This window comes from Sciurus vulgaris (assembly GCF_902686455.1).
Source record: "Sciurus vulgaris genome assembly, chromosome: 3".
NCBI lineage: Eukaryota > Metazoa > Chordata > Mammalia > Rodentia > Sciuridae > Sciurus > Sciurus vulgaris.
The window spans coordinates 23715791-23742658 of NC_136463.1; the positions used below are offsets into that span (position 1 = coordinate 23715791).

Sequence of the window (26868 nt, forward strand, 5' to 3'; positions counted from 1 at the left end):
AAAACCTGACTCTTGTTGTTTGTATTATGTTTGACCCATCTGCCTTTATACAGCACATCATCCATTGCTACTACCATCTCCTCAGTACCAGTGTTCTTCTTGTCTAATTTGGGTCTGATATCTCACACCATGACCACCACTCTGCGGACACTGTTTTGGCTCTGACATCCACATGCAAGACTAACTCTGAACTATGGATGCCCTCTTCACCCCACTCAAAGTCTGACACTTCTCATTGGAGCACTTCCATACATGGAAGTTCTCTTCACTCCATTTGGGCTTCATGCTGCTAGTCATCACCCTTGGGAGTAGGTACCCAGCTCAGTCTGTTTAGTTCCTAAAACCCCACACCAGACTGTCCAACAGCACAGATGTCCTTGCTGTACTCATCTTCTGATACTCCATGGTAGGCTGTCCCTTAACTTGGATATTCTCTCCACCCTTCTCAGACTCCAGCACTACAAATCAGGCAGTTCCCCTGCCTGAAGGCCCTGCTTTACCCCATTGGGGCTCTGACATACCTTGCTGTCTGTCCCCACATGTGGAAATCCTCTCTGACTTATTCAGACTGCCCACCCTGCAGGGACACCCTCTTCATGCTGACCATCTTCAGCAGTCTGCTCTGAAGACTCTGATTTTCTAAAACTGGATAGAAAATCTACAGTCTTACTGGCTTAAAAAACTGGCAACCACAACATTGAGAAGTGAGGGGGGAATTCTGAAATGGAGAAAGCTAGATAGAACTTTTTTGTATATGAATTATCTGACTGATCTTGGAACTACATATTTGTAGGGTCACACTTTAAGTAGCCCATCTGAGGCTAAAATGACTAAATAGAAATTAATGTTTCTGCAAGTGACCAACTCATCCCAGTTGCCTCAAGACTATCACAGTTCTATATTATGGAGAACTCAATACTGGTATAATGGGACATTTGGTCACCCTAACTGCCACTTACCATAGATGAGACAGAATTTGAGTTTGATACCAGGCAAGTTAACCACATGCTTAGAAAAGTAAAACAAACAAATAAAAACTCCCAAATCAGGCAATGTATTGCACACTTGTAATCCCAGTGACTCTGGATGCTGAGGTAAGAGGATCACAAATTTGAGGCCAGCCTGGGCAACTTAGTGAGAACCCTGTCTCAAAATAAAAAATAAACAGGACTGGGGATTTAGCTCACTGGTAGAATGTCCTTAGGTTCAATCTTCATTACTGACACACACACATGAAAGAAAAGAAAAAAAAAAACAAAAGAAAAGAAAAGCAAAACTCCTATACAGTTCAGAGGAACATAAAAGAATTCAGAATTTCTATAACATATCATTCATAATATCCAGGATATGATCCAAAATTATTAGGTCATATGAAGAAGCAGGAAAATGTGACCCTTCCTCTAGAGAGAAGGAATTCAATGATGAGTGACCTCATGATGACATACATATTGAAATGGCAGTAATATTCAAAGCTGTAAAGAAAAATGTGTTTATAATGAATTAACAAATAGGAAATCTCAGCAGAAAAACCATAACAAAAATTATAGAATTAAAATTACAGTATCTGAAAATTCATCATATAGCTTTAACAGCAAATTAAAATGACAGAAGAAAGAATAAGTGAAATTGAAGCTATAATAATAGAAATTATTCAAACTGAAAAACAAAAAACACTGGTGGGGGAATGAACAGTCCCAAGGAAGTGTGGAAAAATATGAAAAGATCTAATATACATTCACTGAAGTTATAGAAGGGAAGGAGTGACAGGATGAGCAGAAAAAGTACTAGAAGAACTAATGACCGATGATTTCCAAAATTTGATGAAAAACCTAACTTTATAAATTTAAGAAGTTCAGTGAACCCAGAATAAATGCAAATAAAAATATACTTAATTGTATCATAGTTAAATGACTGAAGACCAAAAATAAAAAGAAAATCTCAAAAGCATTCAGAAAAAAAGAATTAATTGTGAATTAAGAAAACAACACTTCAACACATCAGTGACTTCTCATCAGAAACAAAGAGGTTAGAATTCAGTGAAATGACATCTTCAAAGAGCTTGAAGAAACAATACAAAGCAAAATAAAAAAAAGGTGCCAACCCAGAGTTCTTTATCTAGCAAAATTGACCTGTAAGACTGAAAGCAAAATAAAGACATCTCCAAATAAATGAAAACTAAAAAACAGTTGTCCTTCCTACCAGGTGCTGTGTTGCACACCTGTAATACCAGCTACTCAAGAGGCTGAAGCATAAGGATCAGTAGTTTGAGACCAGCATGAGCAATTTAGCAATTTTAGCTTTCTCAAAATAAAATGTAAGAAGGGCTCAAAGTGTAGCTCAGTGGTAAAGCAACCCTGGGTTCAATCCTTAGTACTGAAATAGTAATAATATTAATAGTAATAATAATAAGAAGAAGAAGAAGAAGAAGAAGAGGAAGAAGGAAGAGGAAAGAGGGCAGGGATAAAATCATTTACAAAAGTTTTCATCTTAAGATGCTGGAAAAGGAAGGGTAAATTAAACCCAAAATAAGTAGAAGGAAGAAAATAACTATAAAAGAAGAAATTAAAAGCGAGTCATTCCTAAATATAAAGGTATTATGGATATTGACAAAAAAAAAAAAAAAGAAATCAACAACAACAACAAAAAACCTAGAAAATTAACTGACTCAGAAATTGTTTCTTAGAAGAGATTTTTTAAAAATTTGAGAAACTTCTAGCTACACTGACAAGGAAAAGAGACTACAAATTATCAATGTCAAAAATGAAAAAGAAAACATAACTACAAATCTTACAGATATTAAAAGGATAACAAGGAAATGTCACAATCTTATGCAAATAAATTTGACAATTTAGGCAAGAAGATAAATTCTTTGAAAAATAAAACTTGCTGAAACTAATGCAAAATGGCATTTAAAAATATGAATTGATTTGTACAATTCAAGAAATTGAAATTATTATCAAAAGAAAACTCTAGGTGGGTATGGTTGTCCAGACTTGTTATGTCAGCTACTTGGGAGGTGGAGGCAGGAGGTTCAAGGCTGGAGTTGGCAGAGTTAGCAAGATCCTGTCTTTAAAAAAAAAAAAAAGAAAAGAAATAAAATAAAAAAAGAAAATTCAACACCTAGGGCTGGGGTTGTGGCTCAGTGGTAGAACACTAGGCTGGATCCTCAGCACCACATAAAAATAAATAAATAAAATAAAGATTGTGTTCGTCTACAACTAAAAGAACATTAAACAAAACAAAAACTCCAGGCCCAAATGGTATCACAATTAAACAGTTAAATTTTACCAAATATTTAAGGAGGAAATAAATCTTACACAACTCTTTCATAAAATAAAGGAGGAGAGAATGATAAAAAAATTCTGATACCAAAATGTAATGAACACCTTAAAGAAATAAAATTACAAATCCAAGTCATTCATGAATATAATGCACAAATCCTTAATAAACTGTTAATAAGTCCTTAATAGGCTAATACACAAAGCAGAAACTGTGTCAGGGGTTTGTCTCAGTAGTACAAAGGATGTAATCCCAGGAGTTTATATCAGGGTTTGTAATTCATTCAAATTGACAGAATAGATGCAGAAAAAACATACTAATAGCTTCAGAAAAAGTATTTGACAAATTTCAATATTTGTTCATTATAAAGACAAAACAAAAAGCCCTCTTAGCAAATTTAGATGGGAACTTCTTGAGCTCTGCAAAACTTACAGTTAAAATAATTTATGATGAAATACTGAACATTTCCTCCATAAAATTGGAAACAGGGAAAGGATGACCCCTCTTATCACTTCTGTTCAATTTTGCCAAGAATTCTAGCCAATGCAATAATGCTAGAGAAGAAATTAAATATGTAAAAATTGGAAAGGAAGATGTAAAACTGATTATTTATATTGAAGATACCAAACAACCACTAAAACTAAGTTAATTTAGTAAGATATTAGCATATGAGATCATTAGACAAAAACCATTATATTTTTATATACTACCTGAAAACAATTGGAAAATAAAATTTTAAAATATGATTTAAAATAGTATCATAAAATACATAGTATTTAGGAATAACTTTAACAAAAGATATGCAAGACTGTTATATGAAAATCAAAATATTGCTGAAGAAAATTAAATAAGCCCTAAATAACTGGTATCATGTTGATGCATTAAAAGATTCAATATTATTAAAACTCAAACTGATCTATAGATACAGTTCAATTCCAATCATAATGCCTCTAAGATTTTTAAGTGAGCAAATTATCTTATTTTAAAATTTATATGGGAATGCAAAGGACATAACAAAGCTAAAGCAATTTTAAAAAGGAAAACACAATTGGAGGATTTTTACTACCTGACTTCTTTATAACTTCTTTAAAACATCAAGACATCATGGCACTGGTATAATGACAGTCAGTACATCACTGGATCACAATAAAAAGCTATGAAATACACCTATACTCTTAAAGTCACTTGATTTTTGACAAAGGCATCAAAGCAATCCAATGGAGAAAAAAACGTGAAGCCCAAACTATGATGCTTATAGAAGAAAATAGAATGTCTTCGTAAGTTTGGGATAACAGAGTTTTCTTAAGCAAGAAACAGAAAGCAATATCCACTTTAAAATGGATACATTAGACTTCAAATTTTCAGACTTCTGAATATCAAAAGATCTATTAAGGGAGTTGGGGCTGTGGTGAGTGCTTGCCAAGCATTTCCGAGGCCCTGGGTTTGATTCCCAACACCAGGAAAAAAAATACCATTAAAATAATGAATAAGCAATTCACAGAACAGAAGAAAATAGTGCCAAATCATATATCTGACAAAGGATTGGTATTGGTTAAATGCAAATAACTCCTATAAAAATAAAGACTAATAAAAATGAGCAAGAGACTTGAACAGATACTTCCAAAGAAAAATATATGAATAAGCACAAAAAAAGATGCTCAATATTATTGGTTCTTCAGGGAGATATAAATTTAAATCAAAATGAGATGCCAATATACATCTACCAGAATGACTCTAATTTAAAAGTCTGATGATACCAAATATTGGTGAGGATGCAGAGCAACTGGAAGAACTCTTATGTTGCTGATGTTACAACCACTTTTAAACAAGTCTAGCAGTTTCTATTAAAACTAAATATGCCTGCTCTATGACCCAGTAATTCCGTACCTGAATATTTACTCAAGAGATAGGAAAGCATATGGCCACATAAAGACTTTAACAAGGATGAACATACCCCAATCTAATCATGAGAAGAGCAAACAAATCCCAGTTGAGGCACATTCTACAAAATACCTGCGCAGTATTCCCCAAAACTGTCAAGGTCAGCAAAACAAGGAAGTCTGAGAAGCTGAACAACCAAGAGGAGCCAAAGACACAATGACTAATGTAATGTGGGATCCTGGGACAGGAAAAGAACTTTAGATGAAAACTAAGGATATCTGAATACATAGATAATAACAAGGTATTGGTATTTGTTCATTAGTTGTAACAAATGTACCATACTAATATAAGATGTAATATGATGATAGAAGAAACTGAGTATGAAGTATATGGGAATTCTGCACCATCTTTATAATTTTTCTGTATTCTAAATTTATTCTAAATTTATTTTAAATTTTAAATTTATTATTTTAAAAAAAGAGAGTAGTTTTACTCATAATAGCCAAAACTGGAAACACTCTAAGTGTCCTTCAACAGGAGAGTGGGTAAACAAACTGGTATATTCATTTAGTGGAATACTACTTAATAATAAAAAGAGTGAACTACTGATAAACACCCCAGAAGGAATGTATCTCAGAAACATTATGTTGAGTGAAAGAAGCCTTGGGCAAAATAATTTATACCATGTGTCTGTATGATTCCATTTTTATAAATTTCTGGAATAAACTATAGTCTACAATGGAAAAAAAAACAGTAGCTGTCTCGAGTATGTGGGTGGGGACTAGGAAGGGACATGGGATGATGGTAATGTTCTATATCTTGACTGGGATTTGCATTACACAAGAATATGCCTTTTTAAAAAGTCACTGAATGGTATACTTAAGATCTATGCATTTTGCTGTACATAACTTTTTTTCTTTTTGTACCAGGGATTGAACCCAGGGTTGCTTAACCACTAAGCCACATTCCCAGTCTTTTTATTTTTTTATTTTGAGACAGGGTCTCACTAAGTTACTTAAGGCCTCATTAAGTTGTTGAGGCTGGCGTTGAACTTGTGATCCTCCTGCCTTAGCCTCCTGAGTCACTAGGATAATAGGCATGTGCTACCACACCCAGCTGTATGTAACTTTTACCTTAAGAAATCTTATAAACAAATATGGAACTCTAGTTAATAATATACATGCTGAAGTTTTTGAGGTGAAGTATGCTGATATCTACAACTTCTTTTGGAATGCTTCAAATAAGTAAGATGGATTGATGGACGGGTAGAATGATGGATAGGTGAAAATATTTTTGAAAAAGCAAAAATAGCATAATGTAATTATAAAATCTAGTCCATGGGTCATGCATATTCACCTTGTGATTATTTTAACTTTTCTATCTATATGTTTGAAAATATTTATAATAAAATATTGGGAGGAACAATACAGGATATCTGAGATTCTTTCTTTTGGGCCCCATGTTTTGCTCACTGTTCTTGGTATAAGTAAACCTCTAGGGGAAAGTTCTCAGAATAACATTACTGCATCAATAATTCCTTTCATTCTCCTTGAGGCACTTTTAGGGAGATCATAGAGGAAGTGTAGTCCTGCTCTGAAAGAGGAATTCTGTTGCTAAGTTTCCAAAATGCAATCCTTATTAAATTTGGAATGCTGAAATCTGTCATTGTATCCTATCCATTTATTTTATAATCTCTTTCTTTTTAGATATACAACCAAATGTTGAACTGAAAAGCACTCAGGAGCAGCCTGTGTCTGCAGGTAACTTGGATCTTTCCTTTCTAGAAACATACCTTTGCTGAAAATACCAAAGAAAGAAGAGTGTTCTTATTCTGGTTGCAGTAAAAATGCTATGTTTTTAAAAAAAATACTGTTGTCAGTGTGGCATGATGGTTCACGGGTTAGAGAAGCTGAAACAGGAGGATTACAAGTTCAAAACCGGCCTCAGGAACTTCGTGAGGCCCTAAGGAACTTGGTGAGACCCTGCCTGAAAATAAAAAATAAAAAGGACTGGGGTTGTGGCTCAGTGATTAAGTGTCCCTGGGTTCAATCCCTAGTACAAAAGTGGCACCACCACCAACAACAACTGTTACTTTTGCTAATTAAAAAAAATAACTCCCTCATTTGGATCATATGAATTCTTTTGCAATATAGGGCCTCACAGCATTCTGCCCAATGTTGATTTCTGGGTTTTTCTTTTCCTTTAAAAAATTTTTCAAATCATTGGTCTTGATAAAGACAAATTTTGTTAAATATTATGGTAGCTTAACTTTGAATGACTTGTGCTTTACTGTAGAACAGCTTTTTTTTTTTTTTTTTTTTTTTTTTGTAAAGGGCTAGATTGTAAATATTTTAGACTTTGCAGGCCATTTGTAGTCTGTCCCATATTCTTTGTATTTTTACTACCCTTTAAAAATGTAAAAACCATTCCTGCTTCCTGGGCTCATACAGAAACACGCCAGTCAGACTTGGCCTTCAAGCCATAGTTCATTGACCCCTTCTCTAGGATAAACTATAAACATTTAAAATAATTTATTTCCTAAAAATAATGTCTATGATTTCTCCATCAGTTAACTCACTTTGCTTGAATCAAAACTTATTTCATATTATAAAATGTATTACTTAAGTGCTTTTTTGTATTATTGAGCTGAACCTCATCTTTAATTGAACCTGAACCTCACATTAATTGATCAGGTGTGCACTATAACCTAACCCTAACCCTCTGTGTAGTTTCTACACTTGAAGAGTTTTCATACATATCCCTTTTAGGTATATGTGAGGGTAATACTGTATTACTAAAGGATTCTGTAAAGCTGATCATTAAATGGCATGTACTTAATACATATTTATAAAAATCCTTTAACATTGATTGCATACTTAGAACTCTTTTTGTCTTTTAGAAAGTCCAACAGTTTTGAGTGACTACAATTTAACCAAACCTCATGAAATAGAAAATGTGGACAGTGTAGAAGCCCCAGCCAATGAAGATGAAGATACAGGAGGTGAGTCATAGTGTACAGATTTAAATCTAATGGTTATAGTATAGTCACAGGTTAGTGTGAAGGAGAAATTAGTCCTCCAAGGGAAACTTTCTTTTGTGGGTTTCTGATTTGTTTTTTCAAAAGTATTTATATTTAATAGTATGTTACAGGATATCAGCAAGTTATATTAACTTCACTTAAAAAATGTTTATTGTACTCTTTTCCATTATAAAAGTAGCACATAGTTATTTGAGAAAGTCTGTGAGGATGTTTTCCAATACCATCAGCCAATTCTCCTATTCTCTAGACAATTACTGGATGTCCAACAATTCAATTCAATTCAATTCAATTCTGGTACTAACTCCCAGAGTTAGCACAGGTCCTACAGGTTAAGGGCTCAGTCCCACAAGACTGATCCCACTTGGACACCAGTTTCAAGTACCAGGTCCCCAGGTGTTACTTACACTTCTGTCTGATTTATCTGCAAACTTAAGGGCTCCCACTGCCCCCATCCCCAGGCTCAATAATTTGCTAGGATGACTCAAAGAACTTGCTACATAACCCATTTGTTCATTCCTTTACCCTCAGCTACTATTTCTCCTTCTTTCTGTCATAATGATTTCCATAAGGCTATACCCCACACAGGAATTCCTTTACTAAGCCAAGTTCCCATTGCCCTTTTGCTTTACCATATGACCAGACACTGACCATCACCCATGAATCAGTAGAAACAGAGGCACTTATATAGTTCAGTTCTTCCATGACTGCTAAACAAACATCAGGTAATTCAGCCCGCTAAACTGATTTGCTATCACCTTGTTCAAGCAGAGAAGTGTCTTCCAAAGATGATGTTGTCCCTTTGCCTTAGAACTGCCATCTAAAACCAAGCAGCAATTTGTTGATCAGTCAAGGGCTACTTTATAGGGCACTGTGTCGATAGAATCTGACAGCTTCTTACATAATTCTAAACTGGCGAAGAAGCTCGATGCTTGTGAATCTCTTCCTTCAGTCCCCAGGTAGAAACCATTTCCATTTCATGATGGAACTCTTCTGTGCATGGCCCTCCCCATTGGAGTATTTCCCTGACATCACCCAAGACATCATGGGTATCTTGGGGTTTAAGATTATTTTTTGTCCTTCAAACATAGTGGCAGTTTCCATCCATGTCTGGAGAATTTCCTTTTTCATCTAAATCTCTACCTTAACCCTCTCAACTCTCATATTTCTGTATTCTCTAATCTAATGTAAAGCTGTGTTAGGGCTTTGCCAGCAACTTTTGGTACCATAGTATATGAAGCTTCCATGTCAAGGAGTCCCCAAAACAACTTTTCCACCTCTAGACCATTTTATCTTCTCATATGTAAAAGGGCTTTTGGGTCCCTAGAGTGCAGTTAGGTCTCTTTTTTTCATTTTTGGAACTGGGGATTGAATTCAGGGATGCTTTACTACTGAGCTAATTCCCCATCCCTTTTTGTTTTTTCACTTTGAGACTGGGTCTTACTAATTTGCTGAGGCTGGCTTTTAACTTGTCATCCTCCTGCCTCAGCCTCCCAAGTTGCTGGGACTATAGGCGTTGGAATCTATTTTAGGGCTCTTTTTAAATATTTATCATGATTAATCTGCCTGTTGCCCTAAGCAATTAACATTAGATTTCTCATTACCATCTTTGCCTTCTGGCTTTAAAATTTTTTCCCAACTGGAGTAAATAGAGTGAATTTGTTTGGGGCTCTTCAATGCAGGAGGACCAACAAGGGTTCCCCTTTGTCCACCCAACCTTAAATAGTCTCTATTGAGACCTTTGTTTCAATCCCATCAATGTTTTATTTAACCCATTTCTTAATAACACCCTGCTAGGAATGAGTCCCTTGATTCTCCCCCTTTTATTTTCCTCTTTGTTTCACCCTGTGAAGATTTCCTTAGTTCAGCTTACCTCTTAATAACCATTTAAAAATGTCCACCTTGATGGGATGAGTCCTTTGGCTCTCCCTTCTTCTCCCCCCATTTTCTTGTTAATCAATCTAACATTCTTGTTGGTATCTGTAAGACCTATGAGGGGAACCTAAGACAGCAAATTCAATAAGGCTTCTTGGACTGTGGCTCAGTTTTGCAGCAGTAAATTAACCTGGGGTGTCCCCTTGTACCAACCACATTTTCTTGGCATCTGTATTTGTCTACTTGGCATGCATTCATAGAGGTCAATTATACTCTATTTTCTTATTATTTGTATTCTTGATGCTTTGGCATTTGAGGCATTATAGACCCAAAGAGAGACTGTTCCTCACAGGGATAGGCAATTCTTAGATATAGTAAAGGTCTCATCTGGGAGCATACTTTTCATATAAAAACCAACCAGTCCTGAATCTATAACCAAAGTTATCTCCTTATCTACATCTCACACACCAAGCCAATATTTCTCCTGACCTAACTCATTTTAAGACCTGGTATCAGCCAATTACAGACCATCCCTATCATCCCAAGCCTGACAAGATTATTCAAAATAGCCTATCCTAGCCAGGTGTGGTGACCCATGTCTGTAATCCCAGTGTTCCTGAGGCTGAGGCAGGAGATCGAAAGTTCAAGGCCAACTTGGGCAATTTAGTAAGACCCTGCCTCAAAATAAAAAATGCAAGGACTGGGGTTGTAACTCAGTGATAAAGCACCCTTAGGTTTAATTCCTAGCAACACACACATACACACACACATACACACATACATACACACAGCCTATCTAAGCTGCTTACCCTGTCCTGCCTTGCCTTTGCTACAGAAACCTCAATAAAATCTGTGGCCTAATTCTTTCTCTCTTCTTTTTTCTTCCTGACTACACTGGTGCTACACCCTGCATAGCACAGTGAATATAATAAACTTCTTCCTTCCAAAGCTTATCCTCATTTTCTCTGTGACTACACTAATTTTACCATACCATATCCAATATGTGCATTCTTGGATACCACCTTAACCCTGGCATTTACCATGACCTGGGAATGGACATATTCAGAAAGTAAATATCCTGATTATCATAAAGTCAATTCCACAAATGTGAAGCATATCAGCTTCTTCATCTGAGGTGTTCCACTTGACATTTGTAGGGGGAGTTGAACACACTTCTTGGGGTTAAATAGACCTTACAGTGGCTTTCACTAGCACCTGAGTTTATGTGAATGAGGTAACTTTATTGAAAACCAGGCAGGTGGTTCCCTCAGGAGTAATGTTTTCTAGACCATGTGTTGCCATCTGTGATTGTTCCACAGTGAGCTGGGGTGCTACATCAACCTAAACATGCTTTTCCACTCTGTAGCATTTAAAAACCAAGATACAGAGCTGCGGGTGTAGCTCAACATTAAAGCACATGCTTGGCAAACACCAGGACCTAGGTTCAATCCCCAGCACCACAAAGAAAAAAAGAAAAGAAAAACAAAAACAAAAACCAACATACTGCCAGTAAATTTGTTTTTCTCACAATACATTTTTGTAAGGGTTCTGGAGGAAGCTAATGATACTGATTTATAAAATAAAATAATTATTTTATACCATATCCCCTGGTTTCAGTAGTTTCTTGGTTTTTCCCTCCCTTACCTGGACCACCATCTTTGGTCCAGAGACCTTATAGTTTTTCTGTTGTTCCCACATAATATTCCCCTTTAGGGGCAGCTTTGAATTGAATCCAAAGCTCAGGGCAACTGAACCCTGAGTTTTGTCTAGTGTCAAAATCTGACCCAGTGCTTTTTCTTCCATTGTAGCTATTACAGATAACAGTTAAGAAAGGATTACATATTTCACTTTTTCCCTATCAGTTGGCATTTCTAATGCATCCAGTGAACCAGTTCCTCAAGAGTTGGGTCCATTTCTAAATTCCCTTGGTAATTTTTACCCTTAGTAGCTGCTGCTCCATACCATGAGTGACCATATGGCCATCCAAGGATCAATGTTTCTGTATCACTATCCTTTTTCATTCCAAACCACATTTCTATGCACCAACCGTGGGCTAACAAATTCCACTCCTGACCCCAATTCTGGGATGTTTTCCAACTTGAACAACCAGTTAGTTCTTCAGACAACAATTTAGTTGATGGGTGTCCCACAATTCAATTCAAATCTAATATTAATTCCCAGACTTAGGGCAAACCCCACAAGTTAAGGGCTAAATCCCATACAATTACCCCTATTTCAAACATTGATTTTAAGTACCAAGTCCCTAGGTTACCCATACCTCTGGTAAAACCTAGGCAAATTTAGGGGCTCCCACAATGCCCAGGAATGATGATTTGCTTGAATGACTGGCAGAACTCAGGAAATCACTTTACTTACTATTACTGGTTTATTATAAATAATACAACTCATAAACAGCCAAATGGAAGAGCTGCATAAGACAAGGTAGGTGGGGCAGTTGTACCCTCTCCAGGCATATCACCTTCCCAGCACCTCAATGGGTTCCTCAACCTGGAAGCTCTCTTTGTTGTTCAGAATTTTTATAGAATTCAATCTCCAGGCCCTTTCTGCCTTTCTAGAACTTTCAGCTCCAACCATCTAATCACTTATTTTTCTGTTTACCAGTTCCATCCTGAAGCTTTCTAGGGACCCCAACTTAAGTTACTCATTAGCATAAACTCAGGTGCTATTGAAAGAGGCTTGTTAGGATTAACAATGATACTTCTATAACAAAGTAAATTGCAAGAGACTTAGGAGCTCTGTGCCCAGAACTGGGAACAGGAACAAAGACCAAATATGCTTTCGTATTAATACTGAAGTTTGTAAAGTTCATTTAAGTAGAAAGAAAAAAATCTTTATCCTACCACCCAAGGCATTGTGGAATACTTACTCTTAGGCTTTTTGTGTGAACTTTAAGCACTGTTTATGTTTATGTTGCTCACATTTTATGCTGGTAATTGGGTCATAAATGTTTCTTTATAAATGTCACTCAGACCTCATTTTAAATATCATTTCTTCAGAGAGGGCTCCTGTTATAACCCAGTTATTATTTTAACCCAGTACCCTATTTTAATTCTCTACATGACACTTATCATAGATTTATTTGCTCATTTATTAAGTGAGATAGAAGAAATATATCTCCTTCCACCTTTTATTGACCTTGAATTCTGGACTGTCTTTTTCACTGCCAGGTACTTGCAACACCAAGAACAGTACTTGGTCCATAGGTAGATGTGCAATAAATATTTGATGAGTAATTGACTAAATGAAAGTCCTGGGTTAATTATATTTGCATATATATGTGTGTTTCTTGGAGAAAGAAAATATCTTCTCAGTCTTTTCATTTTGTCTTTGATTGCTTAAGACCAAGAAATGGCATTCTTTGTCTAAAACTTCTGAGATTCAAATCACAGCTTCAACTAACATTCCAGCTCTGCCGAGCTATACATTAATTTGTACCAGTTTTTAACCACAGAGACAGAAAAATGCTGCCTGGCACAGGATGTGGTCATTTGTGCTGAGGAAAGGCATATGATGTATCAGTTTCATGCAGCTTCTTGAAGGTGACATCCATGGAGTCACACTCAGAATGAGGCAAAGGGTAGCTGTGCCTTTGACTTCCATTTTTCTGAGTTAGTGCTTCTGAGTTCTGGTAGGCAACACCATTAAGTTTGTATTTGAAATAGTGATCCCTATACAACCATTGCTCTGGGAAGTAATCATTTGTGTTAGACTTTGCTCTGAGTGCAGAAGTAGCCTATAGATTTTGTATTTTCAAGTAGTTGGGGGTAGGGGAGATTGAATACCCCAACATAAATAAGAAACCAATTAATTTTCATTCAACAGTAGGATTTAGAATAAATATTATAAAATATGTTCTATTTTGTTACTAAGGAGAAGAATAAGAGGGCAATTCAGTTTCTGTGGTCCATTTAGTGTGGGTTCTCTTTGACTATTATAGCAGCCTATGCCATTTCTGTCACCTTACTTCCAACAACTTGTCAATGTCTTAATAGGACATCTGTGTGTAGAAATTATTTTTTCCAGTTGCTAAGGATCTGGAAGTGTCATGCTGTTCTTGGGAGACACTAGAAAACATGATCAATCATCCCAAATAATTTGGGGAAGAGAGAAGAAACAGTTCTTTCCTCTAAGACTCACTCAGAAAGAAACAAATAAGTTAATTTTAGTCTAGTCTGATTATTGAGATGGATTATTCTATTCTTTTTTTTTTTACACCTTTATTTTTTATTTACTTATTTTTATGTGGTGGTGAGGATTGAACCCAGTGCCTCACACGTGCTAGGCAAGTGCTGTACCACTGAGCCACAACCCCAGCCCCTATTCCATTCTTTCATAATTAACTTCCAAACTTATTACTACTGTTAATGTTGACTCTTAATTTGAACTATATAACTTTGGAAAAAGTGATTACAGGGTCCTGCTTTTAAAACAGATGCAATATGATCAATATGTTCAAATTATATGTACTAAATTATGGAAGCAAAAGAATTGAAAAGTAGCATTGCCTGGTAGAAGATACACCTACTGCATAATAAGATACTTCTGCCACATGCAGCACAAGGGCACATAAAGACTGGAGTTAGGCTGGGTGTGGTGGCCACACCTGTAATCCCAGCGACTCTGGAGGCTGAGACAGGAAGATGGAAAGTTCAAGGACAGCTCAGCAATTTAGTAAGACCCTAGGCAACTTAGGGAGAGCCTGTCTCCAAATAAAAAGGCCTGGGGATGTGGCTTAGTGTGTCCTTAACTTTGGTACTGGGTTTAACCCCCCAGTATAAAAAACAAAAAACAAAAAACCAAGTGTTAGGATTTTACTTTTAAAAGTAATTAGGGAAATTTAGCTAAAATGTAATAACAATTATAAAAAGCATACTTTAGAAAATCCTGTTCTATTTTAAGTTTAAAGGAAGCCTTTTTTAAGATGTCCTTTGAAAGGTTTTAGAAACTAACCTGTCTAGGGTGCTTTAAATTCTGAATAATTGTAATGTTTAATTTACATCTTAAAAAAATTAAATGTTATGTACCTGTTTACAAGTTTCCAGCTCTTAGTAAGTTGCTTTATAGAAAATTTCAGGCCCTGATGGGCACACTCTATTTCTTCTTTTTTGGAAAGACAGACTAATTTTTAGGGGGAAAAGTCTTTATTGAATTAGAATTGGTTGAAAAACAAAATAAAAATATTTGGAAAAATTTCATAGATGTTAATATGTAGCTCAAATTCACTTGTTTCTCACTCCACAAATATTATTTTATATTTCTTAAAGTATATTCCTAGGAACCTTGTATAGAGGTTGGCAATTTTTTTTCAGTAAAGGGACAGATAGTAAATATCTTAGAATGTGTGAATCACACAATCTCTATTACAGCTCTTTAGTTCTACCATTATAGTGTAAAGCAACCAGAGAAGATACATAAAATGAATGGACATAGTGGTGTACTAATAAAGTTGTTTTTACAAAAGCAGTGAGCCAACCTGCAGGCCATAATCTTATTACTTCTGGCCTAGTGTATACTTCTATTGTTTGATGAGTTAAGAAAGCTTTTAGTCCTTGAAAGAAACAACATTCATATAAACATCTTAAAAAGGCATTAGTGGGGACTCTAAAACTATTATTTTAAAAATTATATATAGGGGTTGGGGTTGTGGCTCAGTGGTAGAGCCTAGCATGCATGAGGCTCTGGGTTCGATCCTCAGCACCACACAAAAATAAAATAAAGGTACTGTGCCCACCTACAACTAAAACAAAATATTTTTTAAAATTATATATATATGTGTGTATATATATATATATATATATAAACTATTAACAGCTCTATTCATCACATGCACATGTAGTTGAGTTGTCTTCTACTGCAGTTTAGACTAATTAGGAAAAAAACTACATGTGGATTAAATGTTGTGTTACTATTAGTTGGTTCCTTCTTTCTTCTTGAAAATTTAAGTTCATCAGGTGATAGTTACATCAACTCAACTTTGTTTCTTCATGAGGCCTTCTTACATCATTCCAGCTCACCCAGTGTAGTCTCAGAGCTGAGTTTTTGGAATATGTTCTACTAGTACTTGTTTACATGCCTAATTTTCTGGTATTGTTTGTATATGACAAGATTTTACTCCATTATGTTATAAACTTTGGAAAAAAGTACCTTAATGTCCCACATTTACATCTTTCTGAAATGCTTTCCAGTGAAGTAGTATAATTCAACTGGATTGAAAAGCACTGGGAATGAAGAGGTTCAGAGTTATTTTTTCAGCTTTGTCATTGACACCTATGAACAACTATTGCTTCTCTTCTTAGTTTCCAACTGTAACTATCTTCAGACTGATCATAAGCAGTAGTAAATGGCCTTGAGTTCCCCAATTCTTTATTTTTGTTTAGTATCCAGTGAGTGTGGGAGTATCATTGGCACTTCACTGAATACAAAGGATATTAGGACCCTCTTCTTGAATCTAAAATGTCAGCAGGATACTGTGATGTCAAAAACAGAAGCTAAAGCAATATTAAAACATGTCATGAGAAAGAATATCCCTATGGCTTACATGTAGCCTGTGATCTCAGAAGAACACAGTTAAAAAAAAAAAAAAAAGCCTTTGAAGGTCAGGACTAGAGGTGAGATGTGTTTAACACTAGTGTACCCAGGGATATCAGCAGTAGAGATGAGGTGCAAGGTGGTGGAGTGCCAGGCCAGCAAGACCCTGAAGAAAAGACATGGAGTTAAGAGTGGAAGACTGAGGTAGAATTCTTACAGCTTTCTCTTTCAGTCTTTCCTCCTCTCACACTGGATTCCCATCTTTGCCATTCTTTGCCATTTCCCACTTAGAAAATGAATGGAGGGGGACTGGGGTTGTGGCTCAGTGGCAGCGCGTTTGCCTAGCATGTGTGAGGCACCAGGTTCGATTCTCGGCACTGCATATAAATAAATAAAATAAAGGTCCATTGACAACTAAAATATATATATATATATATATATTTTTTTTTTTTTTTAAAGAAAATGAATGGAAAGGTCCTGTCATGAGCATGTATGCTATGAGGCTGTGAGTCTATGTGCATTTGCCAATGGCACTGATTTCCCTCCGTGAAGATTTAGGGACTATAAGTTTGGGTGCCAACTCCCTGCATTTAACATTCTACTGACCCAATTTTTCTGCAGTCCTCATCTCTTCCTACTTAGACTAGCCATTCATTCTTAGAGTTGCTCTTGGGACAGAAGGTATACAATATCCTTCTGTACCCATTGACAACAGTCATTTACTCTGCCTATGTTACACATTTACCTTTTGTGTTAGTTTCCCAGAGCTTCCATAACAAATTACCACACACCAAATAGCTTAAAGCAACATGAATTTCTTCTCTCTCCATTCTGGGGAGCCATGCTCCCTCTGAAGGCTCCAGGGAAGCCTTTCTAGCTTTTGGCAGTCCTTGATGTTGATTGCTTTTGGGAGCCTCACTCTAATCTCTGCCTCTGTTGGCACAAGACCCTCTTCCCTGAGTTTTCTCTGTATGTCCTCTTCTCTTATAAAGATGACAGCCATTGGATTTAGGGCCCAGCCTAATCCAGTGTGACCTCATCTTAACTAATGACCCTGTTTCTGAATATAGTCACATTCTGAGATTTCCAGGCAGACATGATTTTTGGCAGGACACTATCATCACACCAAACCCTTCGTCTCCTGACTTTATAACTGAATCTCAAACATATCTGATGCCCATCATGAAAGAGATTTCCTTTTAATTAATTATACAGTGGTATTCAGTGTTTTTGTTTGATTATTTCTGTCCTGTTAGGGTTATGGATCTTGCCAGATTCCATAAGAAAAGTCAAATTTGATAATTTATTGAAAGGCCTTAATAAAATTTCTCTACTGTGACACCTTGTGCTGTAGAGATATTTGGATTGAAGAACTGAAAATATTATCCTTCCCACGTGGGAAACAGCTCTCATCTTCAGTAGCTTCCCATGGCACAACTTCCATCCCTTTTGAGGTGTACAACTGTTTTGTGCTTATAAGAAATACCAACTACTTTGATGCAGCTGAAAGGGGAGGGAAAAAAAAAAAAAAAACGAGCCACATTGGTTCATGAATGCTAATTGCTGCTGCAAGAGATGTGTGAAGGAGGGTGGCTGGAGCGAGCTGGGAGAGACCGAGTCAGCCTTGCCTGTAGCATACTGAGGTCCCAGCGGTATGGTTCAGCACACGCAAATACATGCTTCAAAAGGAAGTGCCATTTTTTATCAAAATATTACATCTCTCAAGCCCAGATCAAGCCTGTTGCTCATGGGATGCAGGGGTTATCTTACAAAATCAGCAGCGCATTGCTGCACAAGTTCACTCACAGGGGATTTCTCTGTGTTCACACTGGGCAGAGTGTTACAGCTTCCACTATGTCACACAGCAGTTTTGCTGGTGATAAAACCAAGATGTGTCTCCTTGAAACTTTTTAACAAAGAACATCTCTGGACATATTTATTTTAAAAAAACAGGCTGTGTAGCACAGCGAACTAAGAGGAACGTGTTGACATACATTTGGTGTCTGTAAAAGAAAAATGGACAATTGAAATAATTAAAGGAAAATCCACTGTCCTTCATGGATCCTTTGGAAGTTTCCCCTTCGCCCTTTTCTTCTTCCGTGGAGCTGTTTGGTGCCTCTTTCCAGTAGGGCTAACAGACACATGAAACACCCAGAGGAGCATGCTGACTCTCATAGCAGCTGCTCTTGCCAAGTGGGTTCTGGGCTCACACAAGTTTTGGCACCAGCCATGTTGACTGGGCCATCATGGACCCTGGTGCAGTTTGAAAGCCACATGAAGTCACCCTGCAGAGGGAAAAGAATAGTTCCTATGGTGTGCCAGAGTCAACTCACAGTCACTTGTTAAATTTTCAGAATTTACTGGGCTTGATGGTGCATGTCTGTAATCCCAGCAACTCAGGAGGCTGAGGCAGGAGTATTGGGTGTTCAAAACCAGCCTCAGCAACTTAGTGAGGCTCTGAGCAACTCAGCAAGACTCTGTTTCTAAATAAAATATTTAAAAAGGTCTAGGAATGTGGCTCAGTGGTTAAGTGCCCCTGAGTTTAATCCCTGATACAAATAAATAAATAAACAAATTTATGTATTTTCAGGAATTTTGTGAGCTGGCTGGCTTGACACTGATAGCTTGAAATTGGCCATGATGGACTTTTTTTTACAACTGAAATCAGCAAAATCCTTCCCCACCTCACTGTGTTGGTGTTAAGCATTTACCAGCACACCACTGACCTGAGGACTGAACAAAAACCTGCCCTGACTCACAAGTTTTTTTTGTTTGTTTTTCCTAGTAATTTGTAAACCCAGAAGGGACTTTTGTTGGGCTAGGGTAATCAGCATGAAGAATAGTGTTTGGGATGACAAGAATACATGAGATCTCCCTGATCTCCCTATAATATAGTAGCTAGGATCCAGAAATTTTATCTTATAAAATATGGGGGTCATATTATTGTAAAGTTAATGAAATGTAGTCATTTTGAACATATGTTGTTAGAAAAAGCAAAAACAACAACTGTTGAAGTGAAGACTGGACACAGTTGACATGCATTAAACTTTAAAAATTCCAAAGGATCATGAAGCTGTTACTTCCTGCCCACTTCTCATCCCACAGGATGAGAACTTTAGCTTCCTCTTACCTGAGAAGGAAATCAGGTGGATAACTGGAGGCAGTCACCAATCTTGTTATAACCAAATTTGTACATTTGTGTTGTGACAGGGTCTGATTGTACTTTATTGTATCTCAAAGACATGACAAGGACAATATTTCTTAGTACTCACTAAACAATTGTCAATTAATCAAAGTGAAGGAGAGCATGTAAGTACATTTCAGTAATGGAATCTTTTTTTTTTTTTTTAACTGTGTTCTTTACACACTGGGAAGGTTTTCCAAGGATTAAATGGATGTGGATGGTTTTAAGAGAATTAAATTCCAGGTTCTCAACTGCATATGTTCTTTTCCTAAAACTGATCTGCCCTAGAAGCTGCTGCCATTTTTTCCTATCTCCTCTTTTGCAATGATCCTTTTCTGTTTCATTAAAGAAAGGCATATCCCTCACCTATCTCTAAGGTACAAGTACTTTCAGGATGCCAAACAAAGGGTCAGCTCAATAATTTCTTTAATCAAACTTTTGCAAATTATTTTCCCTTTATCCTTCTCATTAAAAGGTACATTCCCCCAAAACTTTACTTTTTATATTTGATGATTATTGATCAAGAATTATAATATACCAAAATTGTTTTAAACAGTTGGTGCTAAAAATTTGATCTGGAAGGAATTTTTTTGACATATTGTACTTCTTGGTAACAAAAATAACCTTTCTCTCTCTCTTTCTCTCTCTCTCTCCCTCTTCTCTCTCTCTTTTTAATGTTGGAGAAACATAATAGGCTGAGCAACAGAAGACCTGAGAATGTAAGAGTAGCGTACTGGGATAAGACTCTGTGGGTAAAGTGAACTAGAAATAGAAGTTGAAGGAGAAAATTGATTAGTTTTAAAAAAGCTTATTATGTATTTGTTAATTTATGATGGGGTAAAACAATTTGCAGTTATTATGTTTCATCAGGTATATCTGAAGGTGTGCAGTAATAGTTTCAAACCATCATTATTTACAATAAACAACTATTTTTAAGAGTAAAACATGATGAAAAATGGAAATGTCACCTTAATATCTCTTTTTTGTGTGTGGTGTTTTTATCATCTTTATTCAAGTATTTCACAGCAGTTATATTACAAATTACAGGTAAATGTTCAAATTCAAATGGGATACATGTTGTTTCTCTGTACATGGTGTAAAGGCATACATTTGTGTAATCATAAATTTACATAGGGTATATTGTTTGATTCACTCTGTTATTTTTTTCCCTTCCCCCCACGCCTCCCACCCCCTCTTTCCCTCTATACATGTCCTTCCTTCCTCCATTCTTGCCCCCCTCCCTAACCCTAACTCTAACCCTAACACTAACCCCTCCCTCCCCCCATTATGTGTCATCATCCACTATTAGCGATATCATTCGTCCTTTGGTTTTTGAGATTGGCTTATCTCACTTAGCATGATATTCTCCAATTCATCTATTTGCCTGCAAATGCCATAATTTTATCATTCTTTATGGCTTGAGTAATATTCCATTGTTATATATACCACAGTTTCTTTATCCATTCATCAGTTGAAGGACATCTAGGTTGGTTCCCAAATCTGGCTATTGTGGAATTGAGCAGCTATGAACATTGATGGACTGTATCTCTGTAGTATGCTGATTTTAAGTCCTTTGGGTGTAGGCCAAGGAGCGGGATAGCTGGGTCAAATGGTGGTTCCATTCCAAGTTTTCTAAGGAATCTCTACACTGCTTTCCAGAGTGGCTGCACTAATTTGCAGCCCCACCAGCAATGTATAAGTGTACCTTTCTTCCCACATCCTCGCCAACACTGTTGTTTGCTTGTATTCTTGATAATCGCCATTCTAATTGGGGTGAGATGGAATCTTAGGGTGGTTTTGATTTGCATTTCTCTTATTACTAGAGATGTTGAACATTTTTCCATATGTTTGTTGATTGCTTGTAGATCTTCTGTGAAGTGTCTATGCATTTCCTTAGCCCATTTGTCGATTGGATTATTTGTATTCTTGGTGTAAAGTTTTTTGAGTTCTTTATAGATTCTGGAGATTAGTGCTCTATCTGAAGTATGATTGGCAAAGATTTTCTCCCACTCTGTAGGCTCTTTCTTCACATTGCTGATAGTTTCCTTTGCTGAGAGAAAGCTTTTTAGTTTGAATCTATCCCAGTTATTGATTCTTGCTTTTATTTCTTGTGCTATGGGAATCCTGTTGAGGAAGTCTGGTCCTAAGCCGACATGTTGAAGATCTGGACCTACTTTTTCTTCTATAATCTGCAGGGTCTCTGGTCTGATTCCAAGGTCCTTAATCCACTTTGAGTTTAGTTTCGTGCATGGTGAGAGATATGGGTTTAGTTTCATTCTGTTGCATATGGATTTCCAATTCTCCCAGCACCATTTGTTGAAGAGGCTATCTTTTCACCATTGCATATTTTTGGCCCCTTTGTCTAGTATGAGAAAATTGTATTTATTTGGGTTTGTGTCCATGTCCTCTATTCTGTACCATTGATCTACCTTTCTATTTTGGTACCAATACCATGCCGTTTTTGTTACTATTGCTTTGTAGTAGAGTTGAAGATCTGGTATTGCGATACCCCCTGTTTCACTCTTCCTGCTAAGGATTGCTTTAGCTATTCTGGGTTTCTTATTCTTCCAGATGAATTTCATAATTGCTTGCTCTATTTCTGTAAGGTACGTCATTGGGATTTTAATTGGAATTGCATTGAATCTGTTTAGCACTTTAGGTAGTATGGCCATTTTGACAATATTAATTCTTCCTATCCAAGAACATGGGAGATCTTTCCATCTTCTAAGGTTTTCTTCAATTTCTTTCTTTAGTGTTCTGTAGTTTTCATTGTAGAGGTCTTTCACCTCTTTTGTGAGATTGATTCCCAAGTATTTTATTGTGAGGCTATTGTGAATGGGATAGTTTTCCTAATTATTCTTTCCAAAGATTCATCACTTATGTATAAAAATGCATTAGATTTATGTGCATTGATCTTATATCCCGCTACTTTACTGAATTCACTTATGAGTTCTAAAAGTTTTCTGGTGGAATTTCCTGGTTCCTCTAAGTATATAATCATATCATCAGCAAATAGGTATAGTTTGAGTTCTTCTTTTCCTATTCGTATCCCTTTAATTTCTTTGGTCTGTCTAATTGCTCTGGCTAGAGTTTCAAGGACGATATTGAATAGAATTAATATCTTCTTAATGTCCTTTGTATGTAAGGGAGAAATATAAAACTTCAAATTTTTTTTGAGGATACTTAAGCAAAAGGTTTGAATGCCAATTATCATCATATAGTACACAAAGAATAGCCTAGAGGTACCTTCAGTTTAAGCCAGAGCTTATTTAAAGGCCTAGGGCAATGATTTTCAACCTTCTATCTCAGGGGTTTGAGAAATCTCTCTGATAGTATGTGAAATTTTGTTTGTAAGCATGTGCACATTTTTCTGGTCCAAGAATATAGTTTTCCCAGAAGTGTACAACCCAGAAGAGATTAAAAGATCTAACCAAAGCATATAAGGTCTTAAGGCTTTTGACTTCACTCTTTTCATGATGGTTTTGTATTTATTGGCCTGTGGAACTGCTTCCAACATAAACAATTTTGGTTTAGTTTTGTATGTTTATAGAATAATATACACTAATTATAAAAAAAAATAAGATAGACCCATTCCCCTTTCTTTATCACCATCCTGAAAGCTGTCCTAGGGCAATCTTTTAATTTAATTCTTTAAATTTTATTCATTTTTTAGTGGTATTAGGGATCAAACCCAGAGCCTCACACATGCTAAGCAAGTGCTATAGTGCTGAGCCATATCCCCAACCTTTTTGTTTTGAGACAGGTCTCACTAAGTTTGCCCATGCTGGCCTATAACTTGGAATCCACCTACTTCAGCCTCCTAAGTAGCTGATATTATAGGCATGCACTACTGTGCCAGGCTCTTTTTTCTTAATTTGGATGGGGAAAGTTACACGTGCCTTCATCCATAGAAAAATGCTAGATGGAAATTTGAAACAGGATTTTTTGTTGTTGTTTGGTTGGGTTTTGTTTTTAAATTTTAGTGCTGGTTATTGAACCCAGGGCCTCAGGTTTGCTAGGCAAGTGCTCTACCACTGAGCTGCATCCCACGTCTCTGAAAACAGTTTTTAAAAGAATAGATGTGTGCCCTTGAGAGTTCTACTATGTGGTTTCATCCCACATTTAATCAGAAGTCCAGCAATTGGTTGACAGAATATTTGGGCTCACAGTTAGGAAAATTATATTTGGAAGTCACTAACAATACAGTAGTTTTAAGACTTTGGGTTTTCAAAGTGTCACACACACACAGCAGATGAATGAAGATATCAAAGCCAGGCCTAAAAGAGGACCCTGGTAATCCAGCCCTTGGTGTATAACCTTCAAACACCAATAAACGAGATTATCTGGATTTAACATGTGACCTTTCTCAGTTTGACTGGTAGGTCCAGATGTTTTTCATTTAGCCGCCTGGTTGAAATCTGCTTTAACTGACTGCAGTTGGATCTAGATTTGAGGTTGCAGGAATGACAATCTTAAAGACTGTATTCTGCAGTGGGTGATGCTGTCTAAACAGTAACATATGGAGACCCATGGTTTAATAATTAAAAATAATTTGTGACCTTACCCTTAATAGATTTGTTAATTATGTCAACTGAAAAAGTAAAAATGGAATTGTGACAGATATTTCACTATATTCATCAGTCTGGTGGCATTAAAGACATTGACAAGATTTGTTAGAATCAGGCTTTCTGCACCTGCGTCTACAGAAACAGAAATCCCAGATATGCCTTTTGTTTTCCTTTGTTACCCCTTGAGTAAATTCAGAGCAGCCCTAGAGAAAATATGAAAGGCTTTTGATGAATTTAAGTCAGTCCAGACTTGTAACCATACTTCCTACCCACCCAAATTTGGAAACAACTTAATGGTCTTTTATTACCTCCTTTATTGCTTGGAACCCAAAGCCATCTCTGGCATTTTTATATGACCTATCCCTTAGTCACCATCAGCTTGATTTTCTCGTCCTTCAAGTTGTGCTAGTTCTTTCTCTGAGACCATATTGAAAAGATAATTCTTTATTTTCTTCCTTTGATTTATGAGAAAAGTAAGCTTTCACATCCTTGAATGAACCTTCAGAGGACTTCCTCATGTACATTTATACCACTGCTGACTTGCAAGTTAGGGATGCATCCATTTACTAATCAATAATTATAGCCCAGCAAAGTTGACTGTTAATAAAAGAATAAACATTGAGACAGTATACTCAATAAAGCATAAAATATGGCAAAACAAGTAACCTACAGTTTGAAAATTTGTATCCTTATGGATTACAGCACAATTTAGAAAAAGCAAAAATTAGTAGTTAGGTATGTGTCTGAAATTGATAATTAAATAACTAAGTACAAGAGATGTCCTGTCCTGTCAGTCCAACTATTTTATAATTGGGTTTTGTTTTGTTTTTTTGGCTCCTTTCCCACTGCCAAGAAGGAGATGCTTTTTCTATTTTTAACCATTTATTCTTGTTAATTTCATTTAAAAGAACATTAAATCATCTGCATAAGAACAAAGAGGAGTTAGTCTTTTTTTGTGCGTGTGACACTTGAGATCAAACCCAGTGCCTCTCATGTACTAAGTGCTCTATCACTGAGCCATATCCCAGCCCCTAAATACCTAAGATAGTCTTTTAAAGGATTCGTGGGTTTGTTCATAGCTTAAAAAGAAATACATTTGTCATGTTGCTTTTTGTAGTAGCTGATAAATGAGTAGTTGAAAAACTTCCCCTTTGAGGAAGAGTCAGAGAGTAGCTAGCTATCAGTTTATTTTTATTTTTTAAATCTATATAGATTTCTTCTTTTTAAAAAAGGATTCATCTTGTTATAATTTTCATATCTTGCTTAATTGCTCAGTTTAGTGACTTTTTGGTAAACTTACAGAGTTGTGCAACAACCATCATGTTTCAGAACATTTCCATCACCCTGAAAACCTCTTGTACCTGTTTGTGGTCAATTCCCATTCTTACCTGCAGCCCCAGACAATCATTAATTTTATTTTTGTCTCTATAGATTTTAATTTCTGGATATTTTATATAAATATACAAAACCTTTTGCTTCAGGTTTCTTTTGCTTAGTTTTTGAAGTTCATCCATGTTGCTGTGTATATCAGGAGTTTGTTTCTTTTTATTTCTGAGTAATATTCCATTGTATTGATATAGTACATTTTATTTATCAGTTGGCTGGCTGATGGACATTCAGATTGTTTACATTTTTCAACTTTTATGAGTAATGCTGCGGTGATTATTTATATACAAGTCTGTGTATGAACATATGTTTTCTTTTTCTTTTTCTTAATTTTTTTGAGTAGATACCTCAGAGAGGAATTTCAGGGTTGTACAGTAAATTTGTTTAATTTTATAAGAAACTGCCTGTATTAGTTATCAATTGGTGTGTAAGAAATTACTCCAGTTCTTAGTAGCTTATTTAAAAAAATATTTTTAGATGTTGATAGACCTTTATTTTATTAATTTACTTATATGTGGTGCTGAGAATCAAACCCAGTGCCTCACACATGCTAGGCAAGTGCTGTACCACTGAGCCACAACCCTAACCCCTCCTTAGCAGCTTAAAACAATATAAGTGTATTATCTCAGGAATACAGGCACATTGTCTCTGGTCCCCTGCTTCATAGTCCCTCCCAAGTCTGCAGTTAAGGGACTGACCCTAACTGTGGGCTCATACAAGGACTTGACTAGGGAAGGATCAGCTCCTAACTCACTCATGATCATTGCCAGGATTCAGTCCTGAGGGTTGTGAGACTGAAAACCTCGTTTCTGTGCTGGAGGTTGGCCAAGCATTTCCTCCCATTTTTGCCATGTAGGCTGTCCAGCTTAATTCTCAGATAAGCACACAAGGAGAGAGAGATTTATGAACAAGATCCAACTCACAGTCTTTTATAGCCTAATCACAGAAGTGGTACCTCCCATCACTTTTTGCCATCAGAAGCAAACACCTAGGTCCAGGCCAAACTCAAGGGAAGATTATACCAGGGTATGGATATGAGGAAGCAGAGATCACTGTAAACCATTTAGAAGACTGCCTACTACTTGCCAAACTGTTTTCCAAATGGCTGC

The 26868-nt window shown here is 36.3% G+C and overlaps 1 protein-coding gene across 2 annotated transcripts in view; it reads left to right on the forward strand.

The window, feature by feature from the left end:
• The window catches only part of IKZF3 (IKAROS family zinc finger 3), an 85793-nt gene that overhangs the window by 19980 nt on the left and 38945 nt on the right, over positions 1-26868 (forward strand). Inside the window, exons 2-4 of one of the 2 annotated variants that reach the window (XM_079135403.1) lie at positions 6867-6920; positions 8060-8161; positions 13261-13296. In XM_079135403.1, coding sequence (XP_078991529.1) covers positions 6867-6920; positions 8060-8161; positions 13261-13296 — 192 coding nt within the window. The remainder of the gene's footprint in view (positions 1-6866; positions 6921-8059; positions 8162-13260; positions 13297-26868) is intronic. The other variant, XM_079135404.1, reaches the window with a different exon arrangement.